We start from the raw sequence: 20490 nt of genomic DNA on the forward strand, positions 1-20490 counted from the left end.
TATATATTGAAGTTTTAGAGGTGTTTCTTATCAAATAAATATCCATAAGTGTATCTGAGCTTAAAAAAAGAATTAAACATAGCAGAGATCTAAAAATACATAAATATAGATCTACTGGGGCAAAAGTGTTACAGTGTCTACTACAGACCATCTCTTGGGGTCAAAATAAAATATACATTTTGTGTGATGGTAATGCATATAATCAATACATACAACAAAGCTAATATAAACTAAGTTACACTGCTATTTAAACAGAGCTAGATTATTTTTAAAGTAATGACAATAAATAGGTTATTGGGTTCCAAAAATCAACCAAGGTATCTTATTCTTTTTGAATAAAACACAAAGTCAAACACACAAAAAAGGGTAAAATTTCCATTTCAACAGAATTTCCCTCGTCTTTCAAAAAAGGTACCCTATTTACCAAGATGTTCTACAAGGACCATTAAAACGTGTAGCCAAGATACACTTTCTATCAATAGTAATTCCTAAACTGATCATCAAAACCCCAAAATTAAATAATGCAAACTAAATTTCCAATTCCAGATCTATTCAGAAGGAAAATATACTTTAATATTTGTTAATATATCAGCAACACATAAATTGTCTTAATAGCAAAGAAAAATTTGCTATTAAGACAATTTTCTATAGTGGCCAGTTCCCTCCAGGGAAATACTTAAAAATATACAATGAATTATGAGAAATTGTTGTTAACAATGAATAAGCAGATAGATAATTTCTAATGCCACACCAAAGCACCCCTTAGAAACTGCAGATTTCTGCATTATTTTAGCGTTGGGAAAAAACAAACACCTAAATGTATTTGAATATGAGGCATAAATAGGGCATTATAGCTTTAAGTTTTGCTTGGCTTTTATACCACAGAGCTCTTCTATCGTTTCAGAACATTCAAAGGTTCACTTATTGTACTTAATGCTGTCCATATTAGGTTCAGGCATGTTTAAAATGTAAACAGCTGTGAGGACTATATCATTTCAAGTTTTCATAAAAGCTATTAAGAGCTAAAGTTTCATCTACATTAAATCCACCACAAACTTCAAGCTTAAAATATGCTTATAAAAACCTAAGGGGATATTAGTCAATTTCAATACAACATAGAAAAATCAAAGAATAAACACTCAGTACATTTTAAGTGACCTACTGGTAGTCCAAAGTGACTATTTTATATGCATTGGCAGTTTTATTTATACAATATTTTTCTATATTTATGGATACTTTTGTGACACCTCTTCAACATGGCCAAGTCTATGATAATCAGCATACAAAATTTGCTTTTCCCCCCCCCTGGTAAGAGTTATTCTGATATATTCACTTAATAACATTTTAGATGAACTGAACTGAAATCAAGTCAAATACACAGGTGTTTGGGTTAATCTAACAGTGCATTTTCAAAAACTATTATTCTTCTAATTTATTAAAAATAAAATAAATATGCAAGAATTGCTTAGTAATATATTTTCAGAAATATAAATATAATTTATTTTAGAATGTGAGAACTTATAATAGGCCCATTATCATTCTTTTCAAAGAATACTAGTGTCCTACAGAACAAAGATTTAAATTATAATATCTCATGGAAAGGAAAGAAGAATTGGGAGGGGGGATAGAAAGGAAGGAGAAAAAAGAAGAGAAGAACTCATTTTTATTCTATGTGAAGAGGAAATCATTAGAAATAGACCAGTTTTAAATTAAAAAAAACAGGAACTCGAATCTGAAAATACATGTAAGAAATGAAAATAAGATATCACATATTTCTTTGTGATCACAACCACTGTGTGCTATGCTGGGGACTGGAGGGACCTCAGCCACTCCTGCATTTAGCTCGCTATGAGAAAGACCCAGAATGCTTTTGGTTACAGCTGGATTCTTCTTGCTGTCACCTGGTGTTCCAGACACAAATGGCTACCGAAGCAGCTACCTTTGCAGTCTTATTCAGTAACCTCTTTAGAAAATAGAGACATTCTCTCTGCACTCTGGGCTGAAAACCATGTAAATTTTTCCTAAATCCTCTCCACAAATCTCCTTTCGCATGCAAATCCATAAATCATCATAATACTGACAAAGAATTTAACCAACACATGAAACTAATACTCATTCTCTTGAAAGCTCCGCACAGGTAAAACTCCTGGACCTTCAGGCACCTTTTCAAGGCTCCCTTCAGAGCTTCACCTGCTGAATACCCACACAACCACCCAGTCTTGCAGAACATGCCATTAATCACTCCAACGTGGGTCCGGTGGCTGCACGTGCGGGGCATTCCTTCCTCATCCACATTCTAGATAACCTTGCAGCTCTGGTGCATGGAACCTCATTTCCTCCTGTTGCCCTCACATCTCACAAAACAGAATGACATTAACCATATTCAAAGCAGAAACCAGCAGTACTTACTGAAGATGGCAAACCTGGAGGAACTTTCCGAACTTTCTTTGTCTGTACCTCTGAAAGGAAATGAAGAGGCTGTGAGCTCCCCGCAGGCCCAGTTTCCTAACTAAAGCAGCTTAAACCACGAAGCCTTTTAGATTAGACCAGATTTTCTTAAATCGTTACCTTAGCAAAATGTTGCTACCATGACCGCCTTTTATCCTGGCAGAAATCAAATTCTGTCTTTTTCATAAAAGTGCACATATTTAACTTTTTAATACTCTGATTGTTTAAAATGTTTCTCATATGGGCAGCGAAGAGAACATAAGAAGTAAGTGCTCACCATAATAGCTCTTCCTCTACTATAGGTTGTTAACATACCCCACCCAATGCACTACTGAGGGGGAATCATAAGCCTGACAATTGAGCAAAATTTCATGATTTTTTTTCTTTTTGGGGGGATAGGATGAGACAGTGGTATTAAAAAAGAAAGAAAAAGAGACTACTAAGAATCACTCAGGCATTCAAACAGAGGAATACCTTACCCATGGCACTACTGTGAAGAGGCCTCCTTCGGGGGTTATTGCTAGAATACTGATAATACTGGGAACCAGGTTTGGTGGGCGAAAGGGTTCCTGGATTGCCCATATCCATGTCACCTCCAAGGAGACTCTGCTGAAAGGTTAAAAAGGGAAAACAAGCATATAAGGTTAATTTTTCACATTCACCACCCCCCAACTGATTGTTAGTACTTAAATCAATGCAATAAAGAAAACAGCATCTGCTAAGCTGAAACAATTAAAACCCAACAACACAAAAAGGGAAAGAAAGCAGTCTAAGAAGCTAGCACAGAGTCGGTGAATTTTTAATTCCTACTTTGGAAAGGAAGGTAGAAGGTGATTCCCTTCTAAGCAGTATTTTAATCTTTTAAGAGGACTAACATTTTGATTTAAAAGAAAAGGGCACTTATGTAAGACTAATGTTTTCTTTATCTCTACTTAAGCTCACATCTGGGAACTATTCATGCCCTTCCTTAACAAGAACCAAGAAGCATCTGATTTTCCGAACGCACACCACTCCCTGGCTGCTCACGTTGGGGGTGAGTGGAGATAGATGCTAAGTCCACTGAGAACCTTGCCTCTGCGTCGGCACAGCACGATCCTCCACAGATTTACGCAGCACCCACAGAAGAGAAAATGCCAACGATCCGGGTGGAAATTCAAATCCTCACATTAACTTCCAAAATCATAGGAACAGGAGGCTTTCTACGCTAACAGGAACAAATTAAAGAACTTTAGGTGCCCTCTTGAGGACTATCGGAGGTTGAAACACATCCCCACAGATTAAACATTTACCTGAACACGAGAAAACTTTCACAAATATCATTAACTTATCACAGTGTGACAAATTACTAAGCCTTCGAAAATGATGACATATGAAAGATTATATAATATCACATTTTCTAAAAACTACATAGAAACTTACCCATAACATATAAATCGTCTGATTAAGCTCTGCATTGAACACATTGTTCTTTTAATTATTCTGATGTGAAAGAAAACAAGTGTAGATACTACCATTTATATTAAGAACAAATTTACTATTTAATAAAGAAATTTTAAAATTAAGTACTAAAAATCTAACTTTATCGTTACTTGTAATCAACTTTTACTGACTGAACTAATTACTGTCCTTGATAAAGTACAGAATGTGTTTTCCCTAATCTAAATTCTAATCACCATGTCACTCACAACAGACTTAGGGATGCTTCACTAACACACTATTCACATGCAAAATACTCTAAATAGGCCAATTATGACTCTGCCCCTGTTCCCTGGTTAACCCGCTGAGAACTGAAAAATTTCACAAGGCAGTCACCAACTAAAACAAAGGGTCCTTGTTTTAAATTAAGGCAGTCTTTTTGATTCCTAAATAGCTCAACAAAGTGGCATGTCTGCTAGTGAAAGCAGTTGGTCAAATATGACCCATAAGCTGGAAAATCAAAAATTTAAACCTTCCCTTTCCCCTGCCATACAGCAAAATATCATAAAGAGACCCTTCCATTCCCAGGGATTTGTGAGTGCTGGATGAGTAATAGATAAAGGACTAATCAGCTACTGACAAGCTAGCTTTTGCCTGATTCCAGTTTCAGATTTTTGAAGGGATACATAATAAACCTTACTTTGAAATAAAACTTCAAGGGTGAGATTTTTGGTTGGAAGTGCATTTTGAGTAATCAGCTCACTGTAAGTATCTTAATATCTACCGAATAAATAGCCAATAAAAACCAGATTATACACCAGATAAAAATCTGGCATCCACATGCTCAATTACTGTCTCTTCTGAATTTAAGATGTCAAAATGCTATGCAATGACAAACTAAAATACAGAGCTTTTTATAATCAACTTTTCTACAAAATCAGGAATCCAACAGTATATCATCAAATGATTTCTTTGTCATTGTAGGAATGGCATTAAACATTTTTAGAATCTCAATCAAAAATCTTGATCTTGGTAAATCTTATTAACGAAGTCTATATTTAAGTCCAAATGCAAATTTTCTTTGAAATTTTCATTAATAAATCTGCAGATGATTTAAATCACAACCTCTTATAGTTTGGTAAATCTACAAATGAGTCTTTATTTCATTGGAAATAGGAGTTTAAAATTATATTATTGATAAAGTTTTTGTACTTTACTTTTTAATTAAATTTATTGGGTGACATTGGTTAATAACAATATACTTAATATACACTTAGGTTTCAGGTGAATAACTTTATAATAAGACACCTGCATATGCCATGGTGTGCTCAACACCTGAAGTGTCTCCTTCCTTCACCATATATGTGATCCCCTTTACCTTCTCAGTCCTCCCCACTCCCCTTCCCTTCTGGTAACCATGGATTATCCCATTTCTTCATGTTTATTTTTCTAAAATTATACAAAATATTCAGAAAAGTGCTGAGCAGATTTTTTTAAATGCTTGTCTTTTTAATAAGCTTAACTATTGCTTTATTTTGTTGTTACTGGTGGCAAAGGTTTTCACTCCCAAGAAAGTAGATGCATTCAATAAGTCAACATAAAAAGAAAAAAAGAAACTTGCAATACTGTATTTTAGCAGCATTCGCAATAGAGCTGTGAAAAATATAAAATGATAACTAGACGGTAGCTAAGAGCCTGTAGCTCACCTTATTGTTGTTAATGTAAAAGAAAATTATTTCATGGGCCAGTTGTAAATAGATCATGTATCCGACTCTAGAATGTGCAGCCAGCCACATGAACTGTGTAGAGTGACTTAGTCTAAAACCAGACAGTGCCGACAAACATTTAGTGGCTCAAGCTAATCTCTTTTTTTACAAAGCACATTTCTGTGTCTATCTTTTTAGACTTGTTTGTTCCTTTTTCTTTTTCACTTGACAACAGAATCATTCTTCTAATGTAACAAAAATAAGCATTTCCTCACACTTAAGGGGGCCCTATTCAGCCCCCAGGGAAAATCAAGATAAAAATATATGTGTTCTCATTGTAGAGTATACTTGTGAAATGAACAATGACCATTGACTATTGTTTGGCCTTTACGTCACACACTTCACTGTAGCAATAAGAAAGATAAAAAAGTTTCCACCAGCTGAAAAATCTGAGTTTACAAATTTAAAAAGATACATTAATTTGATTGAATAAGGTAAATTAAGTATTGCATAAAATGGACAAGGAATTCATTTACATACGAATTTCCCTACATGTAGTGTAAAGACAAATTTATGGTTAATAAATGTTAAGGTTGAAAGGTAAAGTCTACTTTTAAATGGGTCAATTTCTCTTTGCCTTATATAGGGTTAGCGAGGTTTTGACATTGTGCAAGCTCATGCTCTGCGGTTATACTGGGTCCCAGTAGAAGGCTGCCCACGTCTGCCAGGAAACACTGGAAGCAAGATGTGGCATCTCAGAAAGCGAACCTGTAAATCTTAAACCCATGGGTTAGCATTTGCTTAACTGTCTGCAATGTGATGAGATGAGCTGTTCCCCTTATTCATTCCTTCCTTTATTGAAAGATAAACAATTTTAAGACTCAAAATACTCTAATCAAAGTATTAAATAGGCTGATATTGTCGATCAGGTTTAAATATTTTGGGGTCTACCCCCTGCAGCCAATTCTTCAGCAGAGAGCCAGTCCCAACATAGCCACTCCAATGCCAAGTGCAGCATTCTGTGAGGGTCCCTTTCAATTAAAATTTTTGTTTGTTTTACATCAGATCTGGGTTTCAGACTGTCGTTCTAACAGATTTTCAACCCTGCCCCCATTTCTTTTGGGGAAAGCTTTTTAACATCCTTGATCAACCACTGAACTTGGCTTATGCAACCAAGAATGCAAACCATGAATTAAAATTGAGTAACAGAAAAGCAGCATACATCTCAAATTAGATTTATAACTGAATGGTAATCAAAAATAGAACTGACTGCTTCGAGCTTAAATTATCAACTTTTTTTCTTGTTAAACTAAAATCATCTTGCTCTGAACTATTATTTCTTTTCAGTCAGCACTTTAAATGCATTGGGTGGGTGGTACATTTCTTAAAAGGAAGATTATATTTACCCTTAATTATAGATATGAGTGAGATCAGAGTACAACGAATGCTGCTTTTCTGGTTTATAATTAATTCATCTAATAGGTGAATGACCTTGAATTTCAGAGTTGGAATTTGGGAGAGAGAAAAAATAAAAGAAATAGAAGGGAAAACATCTCTGGGGAAGGCAAATGCGCCCCTGGATTCTTAGGCTTTCTCTGATTTTGCGTCACTCCCATTACGTTGTGATCTGATATCAGACACAACATCTTGGGGGGATGTTGTAGAACAGAGAAAAGCAGTCTCAGATGAAACCAGATTAAGCTCATTTTCTGAACTATTGCCAAATGCTTGTGAGTCTAATTCATGTTTGGGTATTCTAATACTCACACAGCTGCAATTCCATTCTTTCATCACAAACCTAAGTGATGTATAGTGGCTTTGTGTGGCGAACTGACTCTATAAAGCCAGGAATTTTGGAAGGCTTTACATTAATATGAAAAGAAAATTCTGAACCATGTTAAATTTAAGAATACTGGATATATGTATAGGTACCTAATAGACTTTTCAGCGCTAAGCGCAAAATTCATACTGAGAAAAATTAAAAATTACATTTGTTTAAAACTCTTAAAAAAAAAAAGCACAACTGAGGTCATTTCTACATAGCTAATTCTGCACAGAATTGGGTTTTCAAAGACACTGCTGAATAAGATTCCTAACAGCCACGGGGAAGTTTTTGCAAATCCCTGTCGAATAGCTGCTGCTGAATTTGCCATTTTGACCACAGAAGGGCCATTGCTGACTTACTACAGTAGCAGGAGGGGACGATAATTTTGCTGCTGTTGGCACTTACTCTGCAACATAGAATATATCTTGCACCAAAGGGCAATGAAGAAGGCAGTATTTCCACCTGTCCACTTTTGAACTTCAAAGCTCAAAATGAAGGTCAGTCCATGGACAGTCTTTAGTCCTGAACCTGAAGTTCCCAGAATGCACCTTTTTTTGGTTTATTTTGATTTCTGTCCTATGCCTGATTTCAACAAAGGAGAACTGGGGACACTTAGAAAGATAAGATAACTTTCATAATCAGGGTCTTAACAGATTGTTATTGTGCTGTAGAGAAATGCAGATTATTAAAATTATCTTTTAACAAAGGTTTTCTTTTAAGTACCTTTGGTCAATGTTCTCTATTTCCACTGTAAAAGTGGAGTGCACACTGTACCAGTCAGAAGTGGAGTCTAAACCTCCTAAGAAAAGAGAGAGGTTGTTTTGAATTCAGAAAGATCACCCAGAAAGCTCAGAAGCACACACAGCAAAATGACTGGGGGTCAGTTATGCAACTGCTCTAAACCCTCTTTCCTCCGCTGTAAAAAGGGAATAATAAAAGCTCTACCACAGTGTCACCAGAACACATTATACAACATATGTAACATGTCCAGGAGAGCTGGTGTCCAGCACATGGCTGCCCTCCTTCCCTGTTCCTCCAACTCACAGTCCCATATGACAGCCCACTGAGGATTATGTAAACGATTCCTCAAGAGTTGAGAATGACTGTCAGTTAGTATACACTGAGGCAATAATTTTGAAAAGCCACTATAAAAACTAAAACCTAATAACTAGTTAAATAAACCTAATTGCCCAGAGTTACACTGGCAACAAGAAATGGCTAGTTTGAGTCCATATTTAATAAAGAAACTAGCCAACAATCAGTCTCAATAATTTCAGCATAGTGGCCATTTTCCTGAAACAGCCACAAGGATTCCTTCAAGGGCTCACTGAATTTTGCTTTTGTAAGCACAAGCAAACTGTGACTGCTAATTCAACTATACGTGTGAACAAAACTAGTCAGACTAGGTATTGCCAAACTAGGTACGCAAAAACAAAAACAAAAATGTATTTGATATAATTTTATCAATCATGTGATGTTAAATTCAAACTCTTACTCCAATTTGGCCACTGATAAATGACTTCAAACAGGTTCAAATTTTATTTTTCTCCTTGCAAGGCCAATTACCAGTATTTAATAAGTGTTATGTGGTATTTACCAAGTGCTACTCTAAAAAAATATTCCCCCATCACATCACAAAAAATAAATAAATGCACTTCATCATTTTGGTTGGAAATGTGCATAACTCCCAAAGAATCCAAGTGAAATTTTACAAATGCATCTATTTTATTACTGATTATATTTCACCAAATATTTAAAAATTCTAATATACTGTTTTTTCCTGTAAACACATCACCTTATATTTAAACGTTATAATGTGATACAAAGGTTACCATGGTAACTATTACTTAATGTATAACAGAGTGATAGTCAAATAAAAACTCATTCATTTTGGTATAGAAATTACAGCTGCCCAAGGGTTGGCAAAATTTATGCATACACCTATTTGACTACCTCTCAAATTAAAAAGAACAAACAAACATTATTTATTGTATACAATAAACTGAAGAGGTTTTTCTGTGTTTTCTGAAAATCCACTCTGGATTCCCATGTCATCTATTACATATTAAAAAGAGGATTGCATTTGTTAGTGAGACGGTAGAAATTTAGCTAAAAGAAAACACCAAAGCAATCAGCAACCTACAATAAAACTAGATTTGAAGCAATCTGATATAAACAATATAGAATTGAAGATAACTTACTTCTTTTCAGATTATGCTCCTTGTCAGTTGAGGAAGTTTATTTAATATATAATTTGATAAGTATGCTATAATAACTACTTGCCTTAAAATGTTTCTCTTCAGCAATTTTGTTCCAGTGTAAAAATAGAACATTTTGAGTAAGACCTGTTAATATACCAGGGAATTAGCGCCACTTCTCATTCTATAAATATAAACATGTGGCTACAATAGATGTGCTGAAAAGTACACTTGTCCAGGTTGCTATTTTAGTTAAATAAAAGAATATCAAACTGTCGCATGTCAGTCTTCTTTTCATTGGGTGAGAAAGGTTCCATTTCAAGGTTGTTGTAAATGCTTTCCCCTCTGAGCAAGGGCCTATAAAAACCCTTTTCAGGTAGAGATTGTCCTCCCAGAGCACAGGACTGGGACCCCACTCATCCTGCTTACCCAGCACCTGGCATAGGTGCTCAATTAAACTCTGACAGCCAAGCCTAGAAGATTCACTAAAATAACGTATACTGACAACTGTCTGAACTTATAAATAAGGTGACAAGATTACCATATATCACAAGAAAACTGAGGTTATATGGAGAATCGGGAAATAGACAGAGATCTTCAAATCATCCTGCAGTTACTTGAGCCCTGACTACCCTTCCAGAGTTCAGTGTGGCCCCTGCTCCCGTGGGTCAGCTTTCAATGTGCATTAAGAGGACCTCCCAAAGTTCTTTTTCTTGAATATATGGCTTATCAAAAACTGGTATAAAAACCAAACTAGTTTATACGCTAGTTAAGAGAGGAAATAACGTATTCGTGTTTTAACTCCTGGTGAGCTTACACAGAGACCTGCCACTGCAATTGCTCACTACATATTGCAATGAATGCAGAACATTGCTTCTGATCAAATTGAGAACTTAAGTAACAATTCTAGATACTGTTAGCAAATTTCTATTCCATTAATCATTCCAACTACTGTTGCTCTAATAGTAGTAGTAGTAGCAGCAGCAGCAGTAGTACTAGTACGAGGAGGAGGAAGAACGTGAAATCAGAGTCGTGGGAACTGTAAGAGGTGTAGTAGTAGCAGCAGCTATTGCCACGGAGTGTCTGCTATGAGCCAGACACAGCTGCAGACCCTTTACATACTAACAAGGCAGAAGATACAGCCCCATTGTACGCGAGGACATGAGCGTGGGAACGCTGCCTGACCCGTGTGGCTGGCAAGCGGCAGAGCCAGGATGGGAATTCGCTTAGGCTTGACTTCACAGCCGGTGCTTGTCTTCTCCCTCACACACGCCCTCCCTCCAGTCCTTCCCCTTGGTTTTATTCTTGCCTTCACCCCAACCATTAGGAGGAGTCCATCTGTTTCTCTTTAGTTCATCTTAAAATCAGAAGCTCACCTCTCAAACTTACTCCACAGGAGCCTCTACCTCAGTAGAGCAGCACATGCCTGCGTGGGAGTGCCACTTGCCTCCTGGGTGATGCTGGACAACGAGTCTAACCTCTGACCTCTGCAGGCGGCAGGCTTCACGTCTGGGAAATGCTGGCATAATCACACCTGCCTGTTGTGTGAATTAACTTAGATAATATGAAGTGCTTAGCAAAGTTCCTAGTACTTACTTAGCCTTGATAAGGAGTACTGTTATATATATTGTATATATAAAAAATCTTACTATATATGAATATTATGTAACATTGCTACATAAATTAGAATATAATGGGGTATACTACCATATCTAAGTATCATACATAGTGTATATTATCCAAATTTGTAATAGACTAAGGAAGTGTTAGGCTATAAAACAACATGCCCTTTCAATGAAATCTCAACTTATATCTCAGATCTCGTATCTGAGTCTCCCACTGCCTTTGCTTTGGCTCTCCACAGCCTCCTGCCTGGAGTTATCTACCCTTGATTTCCACGGAGTGGTCAGTTGTCTTCTCTAAGGAAGTTTAAATGATATCTCTCTCTCTCTCTCTCTCTCTCTCTCTCTCTCTCTCTCTCTCTCTCTCTCATTTCTTTTCCCCAGTGTGCTCATTTTAGTCCTGTCACATTTCAGTCCTTTTCATTCTAGACTTTTCTTCCTACTTCATCTGAAAACAATCAGATGCTATAACATTTCTCACAATGCATGCAAGGAAGTGTTTATTCATCGTCTTCTAGTCTGATAGTTCCTCAAGGCAGAAAATGAGCATCAGTCATCTTTCTGGCATTTAGCACAGTAGGCACTACTACACAGTATGTCCTCAACAACTGACTAATTAATCAACTACAGAGTATGCTTACCTGATTTCACCAATTACCGTCATGAAGATAATTTCACCATCTCTAGCCTAGTAGACATACAATCCCTCCACCTATATATTCAGCCTGGTCCTCAGCTTTTTTCCTGTGCCTTTGGAGTGGTTTTGAGGAACACCCTATGAATGCTTCACCAAAAAAGCTAAAATGTGATCCTTAATATGTAAAAGTCACATCTTTCCGACAAACATTCTGCACCTTCCTAATTATTCTCTAATGCCTTTAAAATATATATGAGGAGAAAAGACACTGCAGAAAAGGGGAAAAAGACACAACGAGAAGAGGAGAGATGGTTTGGGGAGAGTTTTGAAAAGAACGGTTCCTCTGGGAACACAGCACATAAAACTGGCCAGGAGAAATTAAAAGAGCTGGCTGAGAAATTACTCTACTTAGCAGAGAGCAAGATCTCTAAACTTGATATTTAGCACTGGGATTCTACTTTCCAAACTGTGGATAGTAGGCTGGCTCAAGACAGAATCGAAAGACAGCAGGTACTCAATGTACGTTAGTGGACTTATGGTCACAGAAATGGCCACAGTAGACTAGAGACAGAAGTAAGACAATCAAGGCAACAACTTACATACTGAGCTTCAAACACAACACACCGTTTTGGTACATTTCTTCATAGGAAGTTATATGACCTAAACTTCCAAAGACTATTGATATACCAATTTGCCTAAACTCTCTGGCTGGGCTAGTGTTTCCAGAATGGCACCACTAAGAACAATGGTCAAATATTTTCTTAAAAGGCCAATTAGTAAACATTTTATTTTTTGGCAGCCATAAAGTCCGTCACAACTATTCAACTCTGCTGATGCATCATGAACTCAGCCATGCGTATTGTGTAGATGAATAGGTGGGGCTGTGCTCCAATAAAACTTTATCTATAAAAATAGGCTGTGGGCTGGATTTGGCTCCAGGCCATAGTTTGCTGACTTTCTTTTCTAGGATGAAGGTGTAGTGCTTAAATGGGGCACATCCTCAAAGTTCAATTATTTTGTCATGGTAAGAACGCCACAAAATGTTATGGACGCCATCTGCACCCCTCACTCTCTCCTGCACCCCTGTTCCACCCTGAATGTTCATGTACTGCTAACAATTTAGTTTTCCAAAGCCCATAGCTGCTCCTTTTCTTTCGGCAGAAAAACCTTAACAAGCATGACAAACTCACGGCCAGCAGGCATGCGGCCCACTGGCCACAAGTTTGACATGCCAGCACAAAAACTCACACCCTTCCCTCCAACCCACAGGCTCTGATCCACCTCGCAGGCCTCCCTCTCTCCTTCCTCACATTTAGTCCACGGGCTGCACTAAATGCCGACTGTGAGCCAGCCAGGATCAGGCTGGGTGCAGAACCTCCTCATCCAAACCTTGCCTCAATGCAGTCGAAGTACAGTGAGAATCACAGGGAATCCGGGCTTCCCCGACCACCTTCTCTCTCATCTCCAGCCACTGCCAGCTTCAGAGTTTCAGCCTTGACCTCTGCAGCTTCCCACCAAAACAGTGACCTGCCCGCCTTTGAAATCCCATCCAGAACTCACTCGAGGAAATCCTTCCTAGCTAAATAGCCAGTCCCCAATCCCTCAGTTTACTCAATATTCACACACATATTTTATAAGCAGCTTTCAATCTTTAGAAGAAAGATGATATTTTAACAATGAGCAACCAACTAACTTTGCAGATTTAGAAATGAATTATAATTTTTAAGTTTCCTGGTAGTAATTACAGAGCAGTTGTATCCATCTATAGTTTATCTTCAAAGATGTAGAAAGGCATGGTTTTATTAAGTGTCCCCATAATTCCTTGTTTTACATATATTTAGATATTGAGCATCTGACACTGATTAGCTGATCTAGTTCACAAGCCAGTTTAACAAAAATCATGACAGGATTCAGCAGCACAAACACTCCTAAAACACCAAGATAATCTCACATATCAACTTTTAAATAAACCAAATACTTTAATCTTTCATACACATATTTTGCCAAAAAGTACTTGAGCAAAAGTAATCGATGACTCAAAATTAAATTGGACTTTTAATACAAATACAAAAAAAATGCCAAATAGAGAAAAATGAGTGAGCAGAGGGAGAACATGAGATGTTGAAATGATTCTAAATTTTATCTGGAAAATAAAATGCACGATAATTATAGCTAAGAAATATCTTTATGAAGAGGTTGGGAAACCCTACTATATCTACACTAATAAAAGACAAACATGCAAATTGACTGTACCTTTGCTACACCTTAAGTCACGCCCACCAGCCAATCAGTGGGGACCCCCACCCTGAAGGGGGTGTGGCCAGCTTGCAAACACCCATCAGCCCCTCATCCAGGCTGGCCAGGCACCCCAGCGGGACCCCCACCCTGATCCGGGACACCCTTAAGGGCAAACCAGCTGGCCCCCACCCATGCACCAGGCCTCTATCCTATATAATAAAAGGGTAATATGCAAACTGACCCTAACAGCAGAACAACTGGGAATGACTGGTCACTATGACACACACTGACCACCAGGGGGCAGACGCTCAATGCAGGAGCTACCCCCTGGTAGTCAGTGTGCTCCCACAAGGGGAGCTCTGCTCAGCCACAAGCCAGGCTGATAGCTGTCAGTACAGCAGTGGTGATGGGAGCCTCTCCCGTGTCCTCAGCAGCGCTAAGGATGTCCGACTACAGCTTAGGCCTACTCCTCGCTGGCAAATGGACATCCCCCGAGGGCTCCCAGGCTGCCAGAGGGATGTCTGATTGCCAGCTTAGGCCCAATCCATTTGGTACTACTACAGAAGGACAGACATAGCAATGGCTGTATAGAAAGATTTATAATAAAGGTGTCATTAAAACTCAATGAGAAAACAAAAAATTCTTTAATAAACAATACTAAAAAGTTGCTTAGCATTTAAAGAAAATTAATTAGGTAGGTGTTTGCCTGACACACTTTATGCCAAAATGTATTTAAATGCAGAGGTTAAAATATAAAAGCAAGAGAATAAAATCAGCCATTAAAAAAAACATTTTAAAGTAGAGAAGGCCTTTGTTAGCCCAGGTAAAACTATCACAGGTAGTTTATCAGGTATTTGAGAGCTTTCTATAGAAAACACTAGCAACAAACCTTCCAAAAATAAATTTAAAAGGGACAAGACCACTTAATTAATTTTTAAAAGTGTAAAAGATAAACTGATTTTCATTTTAGTGTTTTATAGGTAGATTATGTTATTATTTATAACTTGCTAATGTTCATTACAAAAAGGTAGAGAAGAGGGCTAGACTCAGTGAACATGTAGCATCTCACTCTCCCGGGAGCCTCCCCATTGTGTTCACTTACATAATGTCCGGGAGAAGCACTGTACCTGCCTGCAGCGCTGGGGAGGAAATACAATTTCGGACCAAGGTCTGCTGCACAAAGCCGGGACAGAGCTCGGTGACAACGCTGGTTTCCCAAGCACTGAGAGTCAGCGGGTGCTCTGACGCTCCCCAGGCAGCAGCAGGCTTTTCCAGAGGGACCAGCCTTCTTCCCACTCAATATTGGGCTTTGAGAGGCACACAGGGTGAAGAACTAAGCTGTTTTAGATGAAAGGTCCTCTTTCTAAACTTGCTTCAAAACATTTTTTAATCATATACATAGACCTTCTTTATATTATACTAGAGGCCAGTTGCAGGAAGATTCCTGCAATAATAGGGCTTCCTGAGACCAGAGACCTCGCTCCCTCCCTTTGCCGCTTCGCCCTCGGCTCCCTCCCTTCTCTGCCTCCTCGCTCCCTCCCTTCTCCGCCACTTTGCTCCCTCCTGTGCCCTCTGCCTCAGCTCCACTCCCGTCTCTGCTACTTCCGATCTGTTCCCATCTCTGTCGCTTGGCTCCCTTCTGCAGTACTTGGCTTTCTTCTACACTGTCTTCAGTCTTCGCTGGGCGCCTGTGTATGCAAATTAACCGCCATTTTTGTTGGGTTAATTTGCATACTCTTCTGATTGGCTGGTGGGCGTAGCGAAGGTATGATCAATTAGCATCTTTGTCTTTTATTAGTGTAGATTGTTAAATCTTATGTGAAATCTCAGAAGGAAGTAATTTACAATGATGGGCTTATAATCCTTTAACAATAATATTCACTTTGTTATTTGGCTTTTTTTCTTCCAGAAAAAGATAGGTATTTAACTTTTTATCATGGGCAGGTCCATAATGCCTTGTCCTCAGTTTTGATGTTCTAAAATCTCTGAAAATGTTCTGCAGTTTTCTGACAAACCTGACCTGAACTGATGTGAGGATCTCTGTAATCTTTTTTATCCTCATGGGTGTGACTATGTACTCACATTTAGAAATAGGCATCTATTTAATTACTTGATGCTGCATGAGACTCCATGGGGGGTTACATAGAACATGTTACATATACCATATTAACTTCTTAAATGCAAAAGATCCCTGAACTCTTAAATATACATGGCTCCAAGGGCTCTGTGGCCTATAAAGTTCTTTTCCTATCAAGAGCTTAAAGCGCGGTGCGAAAGGAAATTTACTACACCACCTTTTAATTACTTTGGAGATACTGTCAACACCTAAACCTATTTAAAGTAAAAGCGACTTTCAATTCCTTTAGAATATCCACACCTAGCCTGCTCCAGTGAGCAGAGTATGCACTTGAACGTGTCCAGTTAGCCCAACCCTCATAGATAACCAATGAGAGGCAGTGAGACCTATCCTCATTGTTTCACGGTAATGCTCTCTCCTGGCGAGCATTTTTATATTAAGAACTCTCAATCATATCTGTTAACATTTTTGGTTGTTTTGGTTTGTATACTACTTAATTCGTTGGACACATAAGTTTCACTGCCATTTGAAGAAAGTTTTGTACCCAAAATACTAGTCAAACCTCCCGTTTCACCATGTGGTAGAGGGGAAGATCCACCCGCCTCTTGACCCAGCATGATCTTGGCCCTGAAATGGGTGCTGCTCACTCAAAGCCAAGTTCCTCTACAGCAGGTGTGGGGAATGTCCGGCCCGCAGGCATTATAAGGCCTGAGAAATCATTTGGTCTGACCCTGCCAAGGCATTGGGGTGATTTAATTAAATGTTTGACCAAACAGAGCAGGCTAATTCTTAAGTTGATAATTCTGTACAGCCCTGGAATGATGTTATATATCCAAATGGCCCTTGGCACAAAAAAGGTTCCCCACCCCTGCTCTAAAGTCTTACAGCACACAGATCGAAGGTTGTAAGGGCAATCTTAAACAGACAACTGTGTGTGTATTTATGTATGTCCATATATTTTATATATATGTTATTTTATATATTCACGTTTATTTCTTTATTTTTATACTGTCCCATCCAAACACCTACAAACCAATCTGCCATCCTTCCACCTTCTGCCAACACAGACAACAAAGCTCTTGCAACTTCTATCCCTTTGTCCACAGGATTTGAGGAAATTATGATGTGGCAAAAACTTTTCACAGTTTGGTCAAGTTCAGGCTCCTATTCTTTAGAAAACATGTACAATTCATAAGTTTATTCCTTCAATAAATAGCATTACATGTTCTGGGAACTGTTCTAGGCAGAGGTATAAATCACAGTCCAATGTAAGTTTCACTTGTAGATGTGAAAGAAAATATGAACAAATAAGTAAGTTAGCAGTTTTGCAAGGCATTCTATATGTTCATACGAACCTGTAAAAATATGCAAGGGGAATGAATTTTAGATTATCATACACCAGGTAAGATTTAATGAGGATAAAAACCTTCCTTAAATTAATTTGTCTTGAATTTTTGTATCCTCCAATGAAATAATCAATAGATCCTAAAACCAGCCAGTGACAGATGATGAGAAACTTTATGATGGGGAGCAGACTGCCGCACAAGGATTCATTGATCAATCTAAGCATCATGACAAGAGAATGACCAATTATTATCCTTCGCTTCATGTGAAGCAAAAGGATGTAATCAAGATAACCCATGAAAAAAATGGATCCTACATCTTATGAAAACTTTAGATTCAACTATCATTTTATAGGAAACATAGAGAATCAGTCCAATCTAGATTGGGGATATTATTTAGAAAAAAAATGACCCAGATATAATAGTAAAAGGGAGACGGAGGGGCAGAGTTACAGATTTTAAAAAGACTTAAGAGACATGATAATCAAATGCAACATGTGACCTTGTTTGGAATTCGATTCAAGGTCCAACTGTAAAAAGACATTTGCAAGACAAGTATCATGACAATCTCAAGGTGCTAGCTGTGGCTATGAAACAGAAAGAGGGGGCTTATTTGTTAGAGAGGCTCCTGAAATACCTACAGGTGAAATAATTTGCTATCTGGGCATTGCTTTTAAATATTTCAGAAACATAAAGTGGAAGGGTGGCTATATAAAAAAGATTGGGAAAATGGCATCTGTTGAAACTAGATGATGGATACATGAAAAATCATTTTGCAATTTTCTCGATGTTTTGTGAATTTGAAAATTTCCATAATAAAAATGTTGTAAAAGTTTAACATATCATTAAAACAAATTCTCCATGTTTTTAAATTGAAGGAGGAGATTGAACACCAGCAGTGGGGTCAAAAGCTGCAGATTCCTCTAAGATTCATACTCCATCCTTTTCTTAGAGTCCCGAAAATTTTAAAACTGGCATAGAGACAAAGTCCTTTGAGATACTAGACTAAAGGCCAAGCAGATCAGAGAAAGAACCAGAAGACCCTGATCAGAGGACCAGTTCCTAAAGTTGTCCTCTGCCCCTGTGCCAGGATGTTCTGCTCCTTTAAAAGTCAACTGAGGCCCATGAACAGTCAGAGCACACTGCAGCCCCTTGGGAGAAAACAAATTCCCAGCAAGCACATAAGACAACCACCCTCGTCAACTCCCCCTGCGCATCCATATTGCCCTCACACCTCACAGGTGGCCCACCAGGAAATTTTAAAATATTCAAATACTCTAATTTTGGCATTAAGGCAAAAAAAAGATATGGGTGTGTGCGTGTGTGTGCAAAAGCCAGCAGCTAGATCTTTTTTACACCGACATAAATAAAAATGTATTCATTAAATGTCTTATAAAAGTCAACTTGGGCAGTTCGCTGAACTGGGTTAGTTGGCTACTGCTCAAATATCAGCCTGTCAGTCTGCAGGAGAAAAGAGCTGTGCTTTTGTAGCTCTCAGAACATCAGTGTTTTCACTCATCACGCAGTGGACCAAAGGGAAGTGCTGCCTCCCATACGAGCTCCTGGCCTACCCTACTCATCCCATGCCCTGCAGAAGAATGGAGCTTCTGGGTGAGGGGCTCCATTAGTCAAGGACCAGCTCTCCCCACAACAAGCTCATGCTGACCCCAACCCCAACTGTAAGTTAAAAAAGAGGAGCATTCAATCAACTAAGCAAAGAGCTTCCGTCATCACCCGAGGGCTTCCTAAGGGTGCCCGCCTACGGGGCCCTTCCTGATTCACAGTGGGCCCTTGCCATGCGAATCACTTTCCCAAACAGGATTTTAGGGCACTGGAATGCGTTAGTGCAAAAGACAACTGTCTGTCAAACTTTAGAGCTTAGCGAGATCTAATTAGGCCTCAGAGTGTGAAGAAAGGAATGAGACGGTCTTGATAGAAAGAACTAAAATATACCCATCTGCAGGAAAATATGTGGATCGGGCAGAGACTATTAACAAAGGGCCAGTTACTAGGTTGGAAAATAATGAACATAAACAGAAGAGGAAAGACATGGAATATAAGTATATAAAGGTTAAATTGCAAAATGTGTTTTCTTTTTTAAATAAAATTTGTGGAACGTTCTGTAGTATGCTCTATATTGGTTTTGGAGGAAATGCTGCCATTCTTCTTACAATCGTTGCATTGAATGAAACATTTTAAGTGGCATTGCCTGCCCTGATTTAAACCTGGATGACTAACGTAATTCCAATTGAATACGTCACATAGATAGGAGTGTCAAGTCTTACTCATACGTGGTGTGACCAGTTTTTTTTGGTATTATTGAGGTCTTCTGAGGTTTTGTTTTTACCCTTCACTTTGGCCATTTCGTGTTTCATAATACCTCTGCCAGGGGGGCAGAAAGTTAGACTTCCTGCAAGAGTTGTGGATGCCTGATCTCAGCAGGCATAGGATGTTCAGAGGACAAGAAAGAGTTTGAAAACAGAGGCCAAAAGAATCTGGCTGAAGCAAGCAAACAGCCATGAAGGATCTTGCTTGTAGGCTGAGATAGAGGGACTAGGGCCCAAGTCTTCTTAGACAAGTTCTAAGAAGGTGAACTTCCCTAGCCTTAGCCTCTTCATTTGTGAAGTGGAGATGGTCATTCCACCTGTTCATGGAGTGGCTTGGAGGAATACAGACATGAGGAGGGGCGTGGGGGGACTGGATGAAGGAGAGTGAAAAGATTAGCCAAAGATGCCCAGCCAGTATGGCTCAGTGGTTGAACATCGACCCATGCACCAAGAGGTAGCCGGTTCAATTCCTGGTCAGGGCACATACCCAGGTTTCGGGCTCGATACCCAGTAAGGACATACAGAAAGCAATAGATCAATGTTTCTCACATCAATGTTTTTATCTCTCTCCTTCTCCCTTCCTCTCTATGTAAAATCAATAAAAACACATTTTAAAAAATATTTTAAGATTAGCCAAAGAACATGTATACATT

At 38.4% G+C, this 20490-nt stretch overlaps 1 protein-coding gene across 20 annotated transcripts in view; it reads right to left on the bottom strand.

Annotated features, from left to right (window-relative positions):
* Window positions 1–20490, bottom strand: part of TCF4 (transcription factor 4) — a 338045-nt gene that overhangs the window by 121136 nt on the left and 196419 nt on the right. For 12 of the 20 annotated variants that reach the window (XR_002828866.1, XM_014454380.2, XM_006087108.3 and 9 more), the window contains 2 exons: window positions 2928–3057; window positions 2410–2459 (listed from right to left, as the gene is read on the bottom strand). Coding sequence is in view for 19 of the 20 variants with exons in the window: in XM_014454380.2 (XP_014309866.1) it covers window positions 2410–2459; window positions 2928–3057 (180 nt within the window). In the remaining variant the exon portion in view is untranslated. The remainder of the gene's footprint in view (window positions 1–2409; window positions 2460–2927; window positions 3058–20490) is intronic. The other 8 variants (XM_014454392.2, XM_023752609.1, XM_023752607.1 and 5 more) reach the window with 1 other exon arrangement.

This window comes from Myotis lucifugus, unplaced genomic scaffold (assembly GCF_000147115.1).
Source record: "Myotis lucifugus unplaced genomic scaffold, Myoluc2.0 scaffold_36, whole genome shotgun sequence".
NCBI lineage: Eukaryota > Metazoa > Chordata > Mammalia > Chiroptera > Vespertilionidae > Myotis > Myotis lucifugus.